At 36.6% G+C, this 18422-nt stretch overlaps 2 protein-coding genes across 3 annotated transcripts in view; one reads left to right on the forward strand and one right to left on the reverse strand.

The window, feature by feature from the left end:
• The first annotated feature begins 3078 nt into the window (after positions 1-3078).
• On the forward strand, positions 3079-15495 carry LOC107686341 (squalene monooxygenase-like). 2 transcript variants are annotated; one of them, XR_001634034.1, is made up of 12 exons: positions 3079-3631; positions 4445-4673; positions 5720-5897; positions 6221-6317; positions 6450-6563; positions 6648-6819; positions 6995-7090; positions 7642-7784; positions 9003-9099; positions 9192-9279; positions 9409-10481; positions 15484-15495. XR_001634034.1 is itself a non-coding variant. In XM_016483313.1 (11 exons), exons 1-11 carry the CDS (start codon positions 3365-3367, stop codon positions 9599-9601), a joined length of 1674 nt encoding a protein of 557 aa, XP_016338799.1. In that variant the 5' UTR covers positions 3079-3364; the 3' UTR covers positions 9602-10986. The 2 variants fall into 2 exon arrangements, 1 of the variants encoding a protein (XP_016338799.1); XM_016483313.1 differs by lacking the exon at positions 15484-15495 and having other exon boundaries at positions 9409-10986.
• LOC107686353 (oxidation resistance protein 1) overlaps positions 12405-18422 on the reverse strand; it is a 103559-nt gene continuing 97541 nt past the window's right edge. Inside the window, exons 13-16 of the mRNA XM_016483323.1 lie at positions 15080-15232; positions 14804-14899; positions 14555-14628; positions 12405-13298 (exon numbers count right to left, since the gene is read on the reverse strand). Coding sequence (XP_016338809.1) covers positions 13163-13298; positions 14555-14628; positions 14804-14899; positions 15080-15232 — 459 coding nt within the window. The 3' untranslated portion in view covers positions 12405-13162. The remainder of the gene's footprint in view (positions 13299-14554; positions 14629-14803; positions 14900-15079; positions 15233-18422) is intronic.

Raw genomic sequence — 18422 nt, forward strand, 5'->3', positions numbered from 1 at the left:
CGTAACTAGTTTCTATTTGTCCTCAAGTTAAATGGTTAGAAAATGTAACATTTTAGTAGCATTAACATAAACATTTGAAGTTACACACACGGACATAGTTAACAATAGAGGCTGTTTTTCCTCTCTTAGACATTTCAGTGCGATTATTTTTGTTTCAGGGCTCATACTCTAGTAAAACAGCATGAAAAGGAAGCATTTCTCACACAGAAAACAGCTGTTGTATTGCACTGGATTTCATAACCAGCTGGGGAAATTTACAATAGAGTTTCTGCTTAATAGTGAATATTGTTTACTAAACTTTTTAAATATTTAAATGTAAAATACTTTATGTATAATACGTTCATTTTTTTATTTGAGGTCTAGTTAACTTTTCAAATGTCTCTTGGTGTTTGTTAGTCTGAAATGCTGCCATTATTGAGAAATTATTGGTTAAAGAGAGAGAGACACCGTGTGGTTACAGGTTGAACTGCAGACATTGATTTGTTTCTAATTTACAAAAGTGAAGTGAAGTGACATGTGGCCAAGTATGGTTACCCATACTAGGAAATAGTGCTCTGCATTTAACCCATCCTAAGTGCACACACACACACAGCAGTGAACACACACACACACACACACCGTGAACACACACCCGGAGCAGTGGGCAGCCATTTATGCTGCGGCACCCAAGGAGCAGTTGGGGGTTCGGTGCCTTGCTCAAGGGCACCTCAGTCATGGTATTGAAGGTGGGAGAGAGCGCTGTACATTCACTCCCCCCACCTACAATCCCTGCCGGTGCGAGACTCGAACCCCGCAACCTTTGGGTTATGAGTCCGACTCTCTAACCATTAGGCCACGACTTCCCCCTAAAAACAAGAATTATTCAAAGTATGTAAGAGTTTAATTTAAAACATGAGTTTTAAAGAATGCTGGATATTTAAAAAAATCCACAGGGTTTAACTAAGGGTTTAACTAAAATGTTTGAACTATTTTTTCATTTTTTTTTTAAGTTACAGTAATACCATGTAGCAGGTGAACACCATGGTATACAAGTTAATCATTCAGTGCCATTGTGTATATGTATATTTATAAATAAATAAATACATACATACAACCACAAAACTTTTTGTAAGGAATGAAGCCACTTCTAATGAAGCCACATGCATTATTAAAGTCAGATGCAAAAATGGTCAAATAATTTGCCAAGCTCTTTTTAATGTTGTAATAAAATATTGAAATATTTTTTTTTCTGCCTCAAACAAGCTCCTCTAATGTTTAAAACCTGCCAACAATATATACCAACTGTTTGAATACACACGATCATAATACTCAAATGTACTTTTTTTTAATAAAAAAATAATTTGATTTCTCACCACCTTATTAAAGCATGCAGATACTTTGAGCAAGCGCCTCTAATGTTTAAAACCTGATATATACCAACTGTTTGAATACACACGATCATAATACTCAAATGCACTTTTTTTTTTAATAAAAAATAATTTGATTTCTCAGTGAGAAATTCTCACCACCTTATTAAAGCATGCAGATTCTTTTGAGCAACAAAATGTGTCCCTCCTGCTGTAGAGCTGCTATACTATGGCTACACTATACTACAGTGTTCCTGTGGCTCAGTGGTAGAGCATTGCGTTAGCAGCACAAAAGGTTGTGGGTTCAATTCCCAGAGAGCACACATACTGGTAAAAAATGTATAGCCTGAATGCACTGTTAAGTCGCTTTGGATAAAAGCGTCTGCTAAATGCATAAATTATTATGGCTTCCAAACATCCTCAGAGAACATTCAGTGTCAGTGAGTAATTAGGATTGTGAGAGCATCTTCTTGACGACACACTCGACTGTGAAGAAGACCCAATGAAAAGGCCAAACTCATTCAAACACACAGACGGTTGAGATGCACAACACAGCTGGCCAGACTCGCACATGATTGCAGTCATTAGACGGGGGTGGAACTGTCCTTTGCAAGGAGTTCAAAATAAATACTGTGTTTATGAAATTTTGGGGTGAAAATTTCTTGAAATCATGTCCATGTAATTTCACCCTGAAATTATTTTTTTTCATAAAGACAATGAAGTCTATTTTAGGAATTCTTTTTATTACTGTCATTACTTATAATGCGTCCAGAGTTTTTTTTATATATTTAAAATTTAATTATTTTCAATGCTGATTATCATTAGATTAGATTTGCTATATTATTCATTTAAATAATCATAAATTAAAGGTAATACAACAAAATGTACATACACAACTCTGCAAGCATGCCTTTGGCGAAAACCTAAAAAAAACTAGGAAACCCTTGTTTTATGGTGTGAGGTCAAGGTTTTCTTTTATCATCATGACATCATGCCATAAGCTCTCATTTTACATAGTGTCGTTAGTTTTTATTAGTCATGAGTTAAATGGAGTTTTCTGGTCTTCCTTGTTTACCTCAGTGTGTGATCTTGCGTAGATTAAGTATGCTACACTTAGCACAGGATCAGTTTTTGACAATGACACTATATGCTTTTGCCAGAAATACGTGAATAAATGTGTCTACTCTGTTCTCCATGTATACCAACACTTGGCCTGGAATCATGAAAGTGTTTTATCATTTTATTATTTATGCAATGTTATTTCTGTGCCACACACCTTGTTATTTTTAAACTCCGCCTTTTAGTTTAACCTGGAATTCTTTTTTTTCGGAGATGTTTTTTTTTTTCAATGTACAAAATAACATTATATGATATAATAATTACATTATAATTTATTTATTTATTATTAATTATATAAAGCATTTAATTATTTATTCTCATCAATGTATAGGCATAAATGTATTTTTGCCCTTTTTAATACAACGTGCACTTTTAGGACTATTTTACTTGTAACATCTGCCAAACGCAACCTCTCAGTGACATCACATCATACTGCAGTCCATTCGCCAACCAGCAGCCTTGGATTGGCCAATGGCCAGATAGCGTGAGCTCTGCTCACCGAATACTCGCTTCTGGTTGGTTCGTTCTAAAGAGAGGAGGCGGGACGCTGCTCTACAAACTGCAAGAGGATCCGCGCCCTCATTATCATAAATTATTCAGCATCACCTAGAAGCGTCGCACCAGCTCGAGGTGCACTCATGTGCTGGATAGTATACCTACTTTTTATTTATGATTATTTATAATAAGAGGCTTTTCACTGAATTCATGACCTAAATTATTTAGAAAAACGGATAATAATTTTTTCACAGTTTTTGTGTGGAACAATAGGCTAACTCAAAAGTCTGATCACCTGATCACCTGTGCTTGTCTTTTGAGACTGTTGTTGATATTTTTGAACGTCATAAATCTGTCCTATTAATTTCTCTTTTTTTGTTTTGATATTTGAACTCATTTTCGACATGTGGACCTTTCTTGGAATTGCAAGTTTTACATATATCTATAAGAAATGCGATGTTCTGGTGAGTTACGCGCCCAGAGAGCTGATGGTGGCCGCGGTGCTGTGCGTGTCCGTGGGTCTGATTGTCACGTGTCTCGGCTTTCGCGGACAGACGCTCAAAGCGCCTCAATTTGTCCAGATGCCTCTCAACCTCTTGACTTCATTTCCTCCGACCAAAAAACTCTTCTCCAAGTCCAGTGCAGACAGTTGTAGTCGCACTTCTACGAAGGTGAGATAGTGTTTTTGTCTTTGTTTTTATTTTTTTTATTTGTTCTATATAGTTATTTATATATTTTCTATTTAGTTTCCATGTAGACTATTTTAAGCTGTTAAAATGATCACTGGAAATATTTCACCACTAATAACGAGTCATTTTTCTTTCTTTCTTTCTTACTTTAATCAATTGTCGAGTTTGGTAGATGAGAAACATATTACAGATTATTATTTTATTTTTTGAAACATAAAAATCCCGTACATTTATTCTTATTACATTATAATAAGCTACATCAAGAGGTCCATAGAGAATGTAAAACTGTTATTTTTTCATTAAGTGTTATTTGTATCCGTGACATACTATTATAGTTTTTATTAATAATTTGAATTAGTTTTTATTTCATGTTTTCATTTTAATTTGAAACTGTTAATTTTGTGCGTATTTGTCAGTATTATTATTATTATTATTTAATGTCTATACAGTTTTTATTCATTTTATTTCCGTTTTAGTTGTTGTTATTTTACCTCAAGTTATTTTGTTATTTTAAATCCCAATGCAAATGTTTCCTTAGCAAATGGCTGAAATAAAATAAGTTTAGGTTTTTGTATATTTTATTTAATTTCAGTTAACGTTTATTTTAAGTAACAAAAATATATATTTTTTATGGTTTAAGTTTTAGTTAACTATTACCATGATGTAAAACATAAAATGTATTTTTTGTCTTTTTTATGAAATTTCTAACTATAATTTTTTCAGAAAACAAATATTATTTACAAAAAGTTATATTATTGGAATACTCACTTTTCTTTCTTCACTCTTTCTAACTAGAGAGATGTAAAGCGAAAGAGGGCGACAGACAGTCAGTCCAGTCAGGGAGAGGATCCAGAGGTCATCATAGTGGGCGCTGGTGTGCTGGGGTCAGCCATGGCCTCAGTTCTGGCCCGAGACGGCCGGAGGGTCACAGTGGTGGAGAGGGACATGAGAGAACCAGATCGGATAGTGGGAGAACTTCTTCAGCCGGGAGGATATCGGGCACTCAAAGAACTCGGGCTGGAGGGTACACATGTCCTGTTTATAGTTACAGTACACTTCATCTGATCTTTCTATTAAAAGGGTCATAGGATGCTACATGCACTTTTACAAGTTGGTTGAACTGAAATGTGTGTTGGCAGTGTGTGTACACAACCACCCTATAATGATAAAAATCCACCCAGTCTGATTAAATGTTTTCCCCTTTCTCAAATCGAGCCGATCTCAGATGCAGTTCTGTGTGATGTAACACAGACAGGCCCTCCCACAATAGTTTGATTGACAGTAGCGTTTCAGCACAGACTGGACTGGCGTCTACCCTTGGCTCCGCCCTGAGTGAGCTGTCATCAGTCCGCCATTGTTTCTCCGCCGGAGCAGATGTACACAAGAATGACTCCTTCCTAAGCGATTGAGGTGTTCTGTTGTTGGATGTAATAATGAACATAGCAGTCGTCATTTACTCCCGACATCTGAGCCACTGATCTGGCAGTGGATTACATTGTTTCTGAAGCGAATGCGCCCCCGATCTACCTAAATGCGTCTATGTTCGCGCGAATCATTCATGATCCAGCCTCATCTACAGAAGAAGTGAGTATAATGTTTTGTAATGAATCTTTGCAAATCGCCTTTCCTAATAATGTGCTAATTAGCAAGTTTCACGATGAATGCGGCTAAAGTAAACAGTCTCTCTGAGAGCAGCTAGGAAGAGAGGGGCGGGGTCAGCAGAGCTCATTAACATTTAAAGAGAAATGCTACAAAAACGGCTTGATCTGAAAAGAGCTGATTTTGACAGGGTAAAAAATGTGTTTTTTTACACTACCATTGAGAAATTTGAACTAAACTGTTACAGACTTTTCATGAAGACCCTAAAGAATCATATCAACTTGTGGAAAATGGGCATCCTATGACCCCTTTAAATGCATGCGTGTTCAAATCCTAGCATATTTTTCAATATCTAATAAATAGACCAAATGTGCTTTTATTGCATAGATCTGTAATATCTAAATTCACATAAATGAAATTGCACTTTTCAGCTTTGCATTTTATATTCACAAACTCTTTGTCTTCTTTCAGATGCTGTTGAAGGTCTGGATGCCCATGTGGTGAATGGTTATGTAATCCATGACCTGGAGAGTCGAACGGAGGTGGAGATCCCGTATCCCCAGCAGGAGAGCAGCATTCAGGGTGGACGTGCTTTCCATCATGGACGCTTCATCATGGGACTGCGTCGAGCTGCTCTCGCTGAGCCCAAGTAAATACCTGACGCGATTTGTAATATATGAATATAATGATACCGATGACTGATGATGATGATGACTGTTGTGCTTATCATTACTTCTGTTTTTCAGAAAAATTCTGATTCTAATTAGAAAGTGTGTGAACTAGCTGTTTAAAACCAATATATAAAACCACTGCTAGAGAAAACATTTGACTGTAGATTTCATAAATGGTGAGATTATACAGTACCTACAGGCTTAGGTAGATTTTCTTTAGGTATTAGTTGGTGCACTTTTGTGTCTCATTAGTGATGGATTTGGAGACTGATGGATCTAATATCATGTCATATTTGCACAGTGTGAAGTTTGAGGAGGGAACGGTGACCAGCCTGGAGGAAGAAGATGGTTGTGTGACAGGAATTCAGTATAAGGAGAAGGATTCAGGGATGATCAAGGTAATGACACACTGACACTTGCTTGTAATATTTGTAAAAGGATGGTTATGGTTGTATATAGTATTGATAAATGGATCACAGGCATTTAGATTTGCTTTTCCATGCTGCAATTTTACTCTCTCTCTCTCTCAGGAGGTCCATGCTCCCCTCACTGTAGTTGCAGACGGATGTTTCTCCAAGTTCCGTAAGAATCTGATTTCTGGGAAAGCTAAAGTGTCTTCTCATTTTGTTGGATGCATAATGAAGGTAAACAAAAGATGACGGTTGCACTTCTCTGTTAAAAATGCCCAAAAACACAATGATTGATTGTGTTATGATGCTCTCTTCCAGGACTCTCCTCAATTCAAGCCCAACCATGCAGAGCTGGTTCTAGCTAATCCCAGTCCAGTGTTGATCTATCAGATCTCCTCCAATGAAACTCGGCTTCTGGTGGACATCAGAGGAGAGATGCCTCGAGACCTTATGCGGTACATGATGGAAAAAATCTACCCACAACTACCAGGTATCAGATTTAGACTTTAAAATAACCAAATTGCTAATACGAGTCTTTTTTTTTTAAAGACACAGATTTTTGAAATACTTCTTATTTCAGTTGTATTACTTTACAGATGACAACAATGCAGTTTAGGCATTTAGATGACAGAATGCTCACAAATATGTGTATTTTGCTTAAACAGAGCACTTAAAGGAGCCGTTCATGTTGGCACTGCAGAATGACCGCTTGAGAACAATGCCCGCCAGCTTCCTGCCACCCGCACCAGTCAATAAACAAGGTAAGCCTGGTTTATTACATACTTAACCCAAACTTTTAAATCTGTATCTTGGTTTCCACAAAGTTATTAAGCAGCACAACTATTTTCAGCATTGATAATAATAAGAAATGTTTCTTGAGAAGCAAATCAGCACATTAGAATGTTTTCTGAAATATCATGTGACACTGAAGACTGGAGTAATGATGCTGAAAATTCAGCTTTGGAACACAGGAATAAATTACATTTTAAAATATATTAAAATAGAAAACAGCCATTTTAAATGATAATAATATTGGATAATATTACTGTTTTTACTGTATCTCTGATCAAATAAATGCAGCCTTGTTGAGCATAAGAGACTTAATAAAAAAATTACTGGTCAAATGTTGGAATAATTAAGCTTTAAGGCATGAAAACTCTAAAATGTGGATGTTACATTAAAGTGGAACAGTTAAATTAAGCATTGGATCTCATAACAATTTTTTACAACCCTAAAAATCCTGACCAGATGCACAGAGTGAAAAGGTGCAGCTTTATGTGTTGCAAGTGTTGACCCACCTGTCCTCCATCAGGGGTTCTGCTGTTAGGCGATGCGTATAACATGCGTCATCCTCTGACCGGCGGCGGCATGAGTGTGGTGCTGAATGACATCCACATCTGGAGAGACCTGCTCAAGAACATCCCTGATCTCTATGACAATACAGCTGTGCTCCAGGTAACATCTGCAGTTACAATGGTCAGAGTGTGGAAAATTAGATACCTTTCTAGTGCTTATCTTCACCGCACATTAAACATAAAACAACAACATACTGTATCAACTTGGCTGCAAAACCTAGTGCGTTGCCTACATACTGTAAGTAGCATAAGATGTGCAATAAAATATTTTTTATTGATAAATGTATTTGTGGTTTACGTATACATTTATGCTTATTAGATTAGGCATAACAATACACTCTTAAAAGGTTCCAAAAGGTTTGTTTTTTTCTCACAGAAGAACCATTTTTGTGCCTCTGAAGAATCTGTCAGTGAACAGTTCTTAAAGTGCCCCTATTATGGCTAATGAAAGGTTCATATTTTGGTTTTGGGAGTCCCCAACAACAGGTTGACACGCATGCAAGGTCAAAAAACACTTTTGTTGTTTTATAATATGCATTTATTTTTACCTTATTTGCTCAACAACTCCCAAACGATTGGCTCAACGATTCATTTTTCCAAACCCCTCCTTTGCGTGACGCTAATCTGCGGTGATTGGTCCGATTGGTCTCATTTTCATAATGCCTGTAATGCCTGATAAAGCAGCGTTTGTGAGCGCAGTGCTGCTTTGTGTACAGCGTTACTGGGGAAACCGCTATTTTTACCACTCCAAAGCGCATCTGGTGGCAAAGAATAAATTAGCATTTTCATTCAGACCAACTCGAAAAGACCAACAAGTGGGCGGGCTATATGCTAATGTTTCATGTTGACGTCAACATGAAATGGCTTGGGATTCGTTTTAAAAACGACTCGTTTCAATGATTCAGAGTCGACTCTTTCTTTTGAGAGACAGTAACTTTATACACGGTGCACTTTCAGATTTAAAACTTTGCAGGATGTTTTCATTCAATTAGAGCTGTGTTACACACTGCATGAAAGCTCATTTTCAAAAATCCATAATAGGGGCACTTTAAAAGATTTTTTAATAATCTCAAGAACATTTTTATATTATAAAGAACCTTTTGTGTATTTAAGGTTGCATGGATTTTAAACGTTCTTCATGGAACCATCAAAGCTAATAAAGAAGCTTTGTAAGTAGAGAAATGCATTTGTAGACAGTACGGCACCTCAACAGGTTTTGGAACAGATTGCATTGGATGAAGGTTTAAATGCCACTGTGATCATCATAGTGGATCTGAGAAACGGAAATGTGCAATGAAGACTCTGTTGCTGTTGTCAGGCAAAGAAGAAATTCCACTGGGAACGGAAATCATCTCATTCGTTTGTGGTGAACGTTTTGGCTCAAGCTCTGTATGAACTGTTTGCTGCGACCGACAGTAAGTGACAAAACACTTTCTTAAATATTTCTGTTTCACAGTTTTAAAAATCATAAAGTATCTCATTATATCTAACATCTGTTTATTTTCAGATTCACTGCATCAGTTGAGAAAAGCCTGTTTTCACTATTTCAAGCTTGGCGGAGAATGCATCAATGGACCAATCGGCCTTCTGTCCGTGTAAGTATTCACAAAGAATCTGCCACTGAGAAACATCAGTGTGCTCCTCAAATCAGACGTCTTCCACTGGTTTTTGCAGATATCTGAGATCTTCTCACACCACTAATCTGTTTTTTTTTGTTTCCTCAGATTGTCGCCGAAACCCTTTACTCTAATCGGTCACTTTTTCGCTGTGGCATTATACGCCATATACTTCAGCTTCAGATCTGAATCGTGGTTCACGATACCACGAGCGCTGGTCAACAGCATAGCCATCCTGTACAGAGCCTGTGCCGTCATGTTTCCTCTTATTTACTCTGAGTTACAGTACCTGATTTACTAGGAAGGAACTTCTTTCAAACTGAAAAAGAAACTGATTTCTTCAGTCGTTGAATGTGACACATCTATCACATCTGTTGGCTACATCTGAGTGCCTAATTTTTTGGGAAAAAGGGATTCATGTGAGACACTGCACAAGGAACAATTCTCAGATGAGGAAATGCATATGGTGTCTGATATTAATAGACAAAGACCCTGCCTTATATTTTCATACACTAAGTGCTAATGATGTAGTGAAATTGGCCTTAACCTGCAATTAAATGAGGGAAAATCCTGTGCTTGTTTTTCAAGTCAACATGAAACTGCATTTACAAACTATTTCTTATGCAGTACATTAAGTAAATCTGGTCAGTTTAAATTTCTTGTTGATGTTTTTGTTCAGTCAGAAATGTGTTTTTACTACATTTCTGAGTGCAAAATAAGTTAATCAATTCATAAAGATTAAACCACTAGGCTGCTTAAGTTTTAAAACTGTGAATATATTTTAGCTGTTTTCAAGACACTAAGGACAATCAATGGGACTGCATCTCATTTGTAACTGAAGCACTTGATTTCCTCACATGCCTTGCTTTATTGCGGTTTCAGACTTAAAAAAAAAAAAAAATTGTGTCCATTTATCGCGATTTTCACATGGGGCCTTCCCTTATCATTTTTGCCTTTCTCTGTTGTTTTCAAGTCAACATTAAGTGGCGTCAAAAAATTAGATGAGGACTGAAAGTATAGAATAAAATCATGTGGATATTTACTGAAAAGAGGACAAAAGCTTTAATGTGAAGAATAATTTAGCCATGAGTTTGAGGTTCTGTGTTTATAGTATTTCTGGCTGTGTATGCAGCCACTCTGGATCGTTCTTTCATATAATTTGTCCTCTTTTATATAATATAGTTTGAAATAGTATAACAGATTGGAATGATCCAGTAACATTTGAAAACCTGTTCTACAGGCTTTGTATTTTAAAATCTATCATTCTTTTATAATTGGACAAGAGGTTTGTGGGATAAATAACTACATTTTGTGCAAATTATCACACGTCCACCAGGTGACGCCCTTGCACCAGCAGGATGAAAATAGCGTCACTCTGATCATGTCAACAAAATAAAAAGATTCAACATGATTCTACATCTTCTTCAGTGCTACAGTTGCAAAGTTCTCGATATTGTCAATGAGTGAAACGGTAATGGCAACCGGCCATAATAGCCTTAAAACCAATGATCTCTATATAATCTAATCTAATCTCTATTATAGATCAGTGCTCAAAACCCTTCCTACAAGTACTACCCCTCCTAATTTTGACACCTGTCAATCACCCATCATAATCAGAGACTCGGTGTCGTTTGATGTGAATTGAAATTACATTTAATTGTTGCAGTTAAGAATGTGGCTATTCATACCGCTATTACCATGTATCTGTAATTTATTTAATCAGAATAAATAATTTAAATAACTTGATCTAGGAGACATTTTTACTTTCTGCCGACGTCACGAATGCCGCTTACCTTTTCAGCCCCTCCCTCAGTTCGGTGATCCACAAGAAGCTGCCAATGGATGAAATCAAGTACCACCTTACATCTTTTTCTCGATGAATATGCAATTTCACTCAGAAATGACAGATTACACAAGTAAATGGGTTGAGGCAGTGTTTCATGCTGACATAAGACTGAACCAAATTAAGGAGATTTATGCATGCATGATGAACCAATCATTTTCTTCTTACACAAGTGTTACCATAGTAGCATGGTGGTTCCATAGTAAAGTTATAGTATATATATATATATATATATATATATATACCACAAGCCTGAATAACTGAATGCCATGTTATATGAATGACCATATTCATATAACATGATATTTGCATGTTCGGTATTTAACAAACATGTTTGGCATTTTGTATTACCTTCCAAAATACTATGGTATTAGCAGGATACTTTTTAAAAGAGGAGTCAGCATTAAAAATGAATTAATTTACTTGCTTATTCTGTGGTGAAGAGACCAGACCGAAGAAATAAAAACCATAAGAGACCTGATTCTGTCCCAGGTTACAACGATTTATTAGTATTCATTGTTCTTTATACATCACTGTAACATTATATTCCGGTGAAGTAGATGAAGAATTTGTTGCACTTCTCGTCTGCGACTCTGAAAGGATGTATGTGTTCCTCTCGCTGTGTGCACAGTCAATCTAGACACCGAAAAACCCAAAAGAAAAAAAACTAAACGCTGGGACAGGACATGTGAGAAGAAGAGACTTTCCCTGCTGGAGTCCGTCACATTCGACCCTGTGCTCGACCACTGAGACTTTTCCTCTCCACAGTAGCAGCAAGCTCTTTATAAACGATTCATTTACTCTAGGATCTAAAAGACAAATAAACAAAAATATATACTGTACTGCTACTGCTAATGAGGCCTGAAGAACCTGGCTTTAAACTACATTAATAAAGTGCGAGAAGCAACCCACCAATCCACACACTGTATATTCGTTAATATATTTATATATATAGGAACAAATCTACTATTTTAACATTAATTTACAGGATAATATACAATATATTAGTAACAGCTGAGATATCAGCACAAAAAAGATCACTGTCACACTTAACAGCAATATATATATCATTATATATATATTTGTATATTATATATATGAATTTATATATATAATCATATACATAAATATAGAATTGTCATTATATTCATGAAAAACAATTAAACCATGTCTCAGGCTTTTCAAATGATACCCAGAAAAGCAATTAATCCGTCAAGACGTAAAAGGTCTCTCGGAAAGAGAAACGGGGAAAACAAAAGTACCCCGTCTGGATTATTTGAGGTCACAGGACAGGAATTTGCATATTCCACAAATCTATTGCGACACATTTCTGCCTACGAACAGTAAAAGTCCACCCTTCCGAAGTGGAGGGGTCGACATTAGCCACACTCACACGTAAAACCCACTGAACAGAACATTACGACTGTGGGGTTTCCGATTATGTGCTTCGACATGGTGTGTTATGATAGTGAACGACAGAAAGACTACGAATTTCACGACACTTGAATATTTCGCCTCAAAAGAAACTACGGATGTGTTCTCGTCTTCTCGCGAATGCCACCGCCATCTGTCGCCATCCCAAAAATGCCTATTCTTCCTCTGAGAGCAAGGGAATGTGTATTCAGTTGTTTGCATTTCTTTTTCCCCCATCAATAGTAGTGACATCCTATCGGCTAACACCATCTCTTCAACAGACTCCTGGCGCTTTGGCTCAGGTAAATTGGACTATGGCAGTTCTCGGGTACCCCAAACCACCATCATCCTCATCTCCACTCGATGTTAAAAGTGCTCGGGGGGTCCCATTGGTTATTGACGCTGCACACGGCTTGAACAAAACACACACATACTAAACAGCACAAAGAAGAGCTCTGTATTAAATGCAGTAGTAACATACGACAAGCGCGGTAACAGTAGCATCCGTTACGGGCTTCCTGGGAGCCGCGGCGATGTGCAGTAAGGTTTGGGATCTGCCTGGTGTCCGATTCCTCTCTCAACAAAAAGGTACCTCTGTGTGAGCTGCTACTCGAACGACCAGATCTCAATATCCTGCACGAAGAAATCCTCCTTCGTGGAGAGCATGGGATTCCCGAAGGTTTTGCATGAATGACTCCTACCGTGATAAAGATCCCCGTCCAGCCAAAGCCCAAACTCACCACTGAAAGAGAAGAAAACAGTCTCTAATCAAACCTTCGTTCTCTTGTAAGACACGCTTAAGAACAGTGCAAAACACTCTACAGAAGTACTTGGATACAAATCCTTCACAAACTTCATTTTTATCTGATATGCTACAATGCAATTGATAATAGCTAACGAGCCGTAACTAACGAAATTAACCGTCATTTTTACCCATTTGGTCAAATATTGCGCTGCAAAGAGCAATACTAGTTTTAACTTGTCTAAAACTTGGCAAATGACCATGGAATAAGCGGGATAATCAACGGCTTGCCGTGCATTAAAGGATTTTAAATGCACTTTCGCTTTGCGTCGGGTGGTTCTTTGCCTCCACGTCGTGCATTTAAATTCCTTTTGCATTTAAAATTATCCCTTACATACACCACTGCTGAAAAGTTTGGGATCAGTACGATTTTTTTTTTTTTTTAAACATTTTCATTCAGCAAAGATGCATTAAATTGATCAAAAGTAACAGAAAAATAAAATAAAATTGTAAAATGTTTTAAAAAGATTTCTATTTGAAAAAATGGCTGTATTTATAAAAAAAAATATTAATTAAAGAATAAATGTATCATGGTTTCCACAAAAATATGAAGCAGCACAACTGTATTTAACATTGATAATAAATGTTTCTTGAGCAGCAAATCAGCTTATTAGAATGATTTCTGAAGGATCATGTGACACAATATATATTAAAATTGAATATAGTTATTTTAAGTTATAATAATATTTCACAAAAATATTATCAAATCAAATTATATTTTAATCAAATGTTGAACAAATGCAGCTTTGGTGAGTATAGGAGACATCTTCACAAAAACATTCGAAAATCATAAAGACCCCAAACTTTTCTTAAAATAAGTAGCAATCGTGTGCATTAGTATAAACTGTCACCAGCTACTGGCAGTTTTCTGTTTCAAATCAACTGACATGGAAAACGCTTTGAAAAAGAAAATTGCTGATCAAGTTTGTTAAACAGCATTTTTATAGCTAGCTACCTGAACACATCCAGTCTAAACGGCATAGACACTTGAAACAAACACTCTTACCCCTTCAGCACTGAGAAAAAAACTTGCATATTTAGTTTGTGTAAAGACAAGAGACAATGAGCGTGCAATGTGCGGGCCAAACTTTCATATTTACATTTGCATACTCATTTTTGTCTTACACAAACTTGCCTAGTGAAAATCAGCATTCAGAACATTATAACTGGTGTTAAACAGCCCCTGAGTCACTGACCTTCCTCCTCCAAAGGCTAAAGAGTCCATGTCTCCTTTAATGAAGAACAGATTATCACCAGTCCATTTGTACGCCTGCCAGTGAGAAAAAACAGCATTTTAGAACAAGAAAACTCAGTAAATCCTATAATCAATTTTGCAAATGATAGTCTTTATGAAAATGCCAAATGACAGACGAGATCAGAATTCATTTCAAACTGATGGCTTATACTGCCTGTAATGAAAATTCATAGATAAACTGAACACAAACCTCAAACTCTGGATAAAAGGTGAACAGGAAAGTCTCTCCTGTGCCATAGAAACCCTCACTGACTTTGAAGGGTTCTGATGCCAAAGCCCCAAATATCTGCAAGAGCACAGAGACCAGATCAGATTAAGAAACACTGAATCAAAAGCTTTACAGTGTTTCTGGTCACATGACATATGAGAGCTCTTGACTTTGGTGCTTTAATACTGTTGTATTTTTCTAATCCTGTGTCAAGGTCTGAAACCAAGGACTTGTGAGAGATAAAGAGAAGAGTGTGACCTGTCCATCACTGTCTTTGATGACCAGCAGCATGGGAGAGTCCTGATCCTGCATGGCCCGGTACAGCGTCTTAATGCTCATGCCGTGTTTAGATGTGCTGAAGGCCAGATTCCAGTGGTAACCGATGGTTCTGGGTGGGAGATGCTTTGCCAGCTGAGTGAAAAACAGGGACTGAGTTAGGGATAATGCATGACTAGGTGTGATTTTATAATTTTAGTGCATGACATATAGGCAAAGAACCTATAGTTAAGTAAAATTAAAACTATTAAAGCATTTACTGAAATAAAGCTGAAATAAAATGCACTTTTAATACTAGATGAACTTCCACTACAAAAATGAGAAATGTAAAGGTCACATATTTTACACCTTTCTGGAGTTTTATTTTAAGTCTTGATGTCCTTAAGAATATATATTTGCGGTATAAGTACCAAAAACCATCTCAATATATTTTTACAGCTCCTCTCTCAGGAGCTCTGCAGAGAACAGGTAAATTTTGGCCTGTCTAATTAATATTCATGACCCTTTCTTCTGATTGGCCTGTTGTTTTCTGAGTGACGCACGGCCAGGCCAACCACAGGTAACTAGGGTCAGCCGACGTCACAGCGCTAGCTGGAGGCAGCAAAACAAAGGGGAAACTGGAGGCGGCCCATTCAAACCAGCGCAGATTCAGCTACATAAGCAGCTTAAAATATCATCTTGTTGTGATGTTGGGTGCCAGAATCGACGTAATACAGCCTCAAAATAGACATGGACGCGATGTTGTCTGGGGGTTTGGCAAAAGGAGAGTGGGACAGTGGGCGGTGCTCGGGGTGGTGACTGAAGGCGGTGACCGTGTAGTTCTGACTTCAACTTTTTACAGAAGTCACAACGGTTCGTGAAAAATCCCAGCTACTTTATGCAGGCTGCGTGCATTTTACTGTGGACTGACTGTTTTGAAACTTATATGGTAGTTAAATAGCCCCTAGACCTCAGTTATCGTGAAAAAAGCCAGGAAATTTCAGTTTTGACAATATGGGACCTTTAACTTGGCAACTAAATAAGTTTAAGATGAAGCACTAAAACTGGAAATAATTAAAAATGTAAAAAACTAAAACTGATATAAGAATAAATGTAACTTCCATAACTTTTTTTTTAAATGTCATTTTTATAACTTTTTTCACTTCTACGATAATCTGCCAAGTGTCTTTTTTAAAAAGATACCAAACTTAAGTCTGTGCTCCAAAGCACTTGAGATTTATAACAATTTAAGCTAGAAATGTCATTTTCAGGTCTGTGCTCAATCAATGGACAGTTAACAGGTTTAACCTAATAATATAAAAAAACAAATCACATGAAATTACTTGAAATTCAAATAAAAAATTGAAAATATAAAATATAAAAGTTAATTCAAAATATTATTAAAAACTATAATAGTATATAAATAATGCTAAAAATAATATTGCCGTAGACTTTGGAGCTTTGGAGTATCCTGCTTACACTATGTTCACTTGTCAGCACGGACAAGCTTTCATCGATATTTGCCGCAGAAAATTTGACAGAATAGATATAAATAAAAGTCAGATCTGGAATTCAGAAATAAATTAAAGTATCATGGTAACATTACATATATTTGAATAAATAATGAGTATAATTACTTTAAAAACAGAAATGTTACCACTTTGTTGCTGAGAAATTTATTGTAGCATTTTGTAGCAAAGCTACTTTATTGATAAAAATCGTGGGACAGCATTGACAAGTTTCTGTGCTCCTGAATAATTGTAATACTTTGATGTAATCTGTAAATAAAAATAAAGAAAAATTGGAAAACAGGAGAACAAGACTTACGAACGCAGCAGTATGAAGGTGGAGAATGAATAATAGATGTGTGCAAAATCAGAGCAGCAGAAAGGGCGAAACATTAAAAGCCCAATTACAGTAGCACTGACCTTTTCACACCAGTAGACACAGAGAAGCTGAACACCACACACACACACACACACACACACACACACACACACACTTGAAGAGCGGGCGGCACATGCTGTGTTTCCTCGACACATGTTCGTGTGCAGTGCTCTGGCAGGTCCAGGCTTTCCCAGCACTTGGGGAGCATTGAATTACTCTGCGTAATGACACGAGTTTATTTGATTTACCAATAAAATGGGCCTACGTCTGAATAAAGGGTTCTGCGAGAGGCCACCTCAGGTGATCCATTCACAGAGCGCTGATGCGTTTGAAAGGCGCACACCCGCAGGGCGCAATGACTTAAACCTCATAACCGCACAAAACCTCTGAAGCTTCACTACAATACACATCGCAAATAGCACAGTAAGATCAGATCAAAAGATCAGGACGTCATATACAAATTTGATGACAAAGTCTCAGACAACTGCAGCATTCATTAAACGACAGTCAAAAAGAGTATGAACACAGTCATGCTGTCTTTCTGGATGAGATTAAAATTTGTCTGTTTCAGTGTTATTTTAGTATTATTTAGATACTATTATAGTGTTCATTAATTTAGAATGACCTTTTATTTTTATATTTACTATGAAAATATTCTATATTTCAAAGTTTAGTAATTTTGCTATGTGCTTTTGTCATGTTTGGTTTTTACAAAAAATATTTTTTATATAGCTTCAATTCATTTTTATTTTAGTTTTAGTAATTTTAGTACTTCAACTTGTTTTATTTCAGTTAGTTGCCAAGGTATCATTTTTAAATTTTACATTTTTATTCAATCGTATGGCTTCAGAACACTTGGGCACAGTCATATGTAAGGTTGAAATCGTAAGGAAAAAATGATGGTTCTGAATCCACACAACAATTCCTTGTTGAACATTTATTTAAAAGAACTTACTTAAGACGAGTCATTTGTTTGTGATTCAGACTGAATCAGAATCATGTCTCACTACAAGCCCACAACTCAAAAAATAAATAAATAAACAAACAAATAAATAAAATCTTTTGCCGCTTTAGATTCAACATCAGGATTAATATTAAATAATATTTTAAAGGAGACATATTATGCCCCTTTTTACAATATGTAATATAAGTCTCTGGTGTCCCCAGAAGGTGTCTGTGAAGTTTCAGCTCAAAATACTCCACAGATAATTTATTATATCATTTTGAAAATGCCTATTTTGAGTGGAAGCAGAAACACGCTGTTTTTCGGGCCTGTCTCTTTAAATGCAAATGAGCCGCTGCTCCCCGCACCCTTTTCCAGAATAGGGCTGCGCCATTACAGCTCGTACCTGCTAAAAACATCTGTTTTGGTTCTGTTTATCCCGCTGAAATCATGAGTTTTAAACCATATGAGTTTAAACTTCAGATATAAGGTTTTCTGAGCGCACACATCCGAAGC

Source organism: Sinocyclocheilus anshuiensis, unplaced genomic scaffold (genome assembly GCF_001515605.1).
Source record: "Sinocyclocheilus anshuiensis isolate Anshui unplaced genomic scaffold, SAMN03320099.WGS_v1.1 scaffold389, whole genome shotgun sequence".
In the NCBI taxonomy this organism is placed as follows: domain Eukaryota; kingdom Metazoa; phylum Chordata; class Actinopteri; order Cypriniformes; family Cyprinidae; genus Sinocyclocheilus; species Sinocyclocheilus anshuiensis.

Coding starts and splice junctions, on each gene's coding strand:
- LOC107686341 (XM_016483313.1), top strand. CDS start 3,365: ATGTGGACCTTTCTTGGAATTGCAAGTTTTACATATATCTATAAGAAA. Junction 6,564..6,647: donor TTGTTGGATGCATAATGAAG/GTAAACAAAAGA, acceptor GCTCTCTTCCAG/GACTCTCCTCAATTCAAGCC. Junction 7,091..7,641: donor CGCACCAGTCAATAAACAAG/GTAAGCCTGGTT, acceptor GTCCTCCATCAG/GGGTTCTGCTGTTAGGCGAT.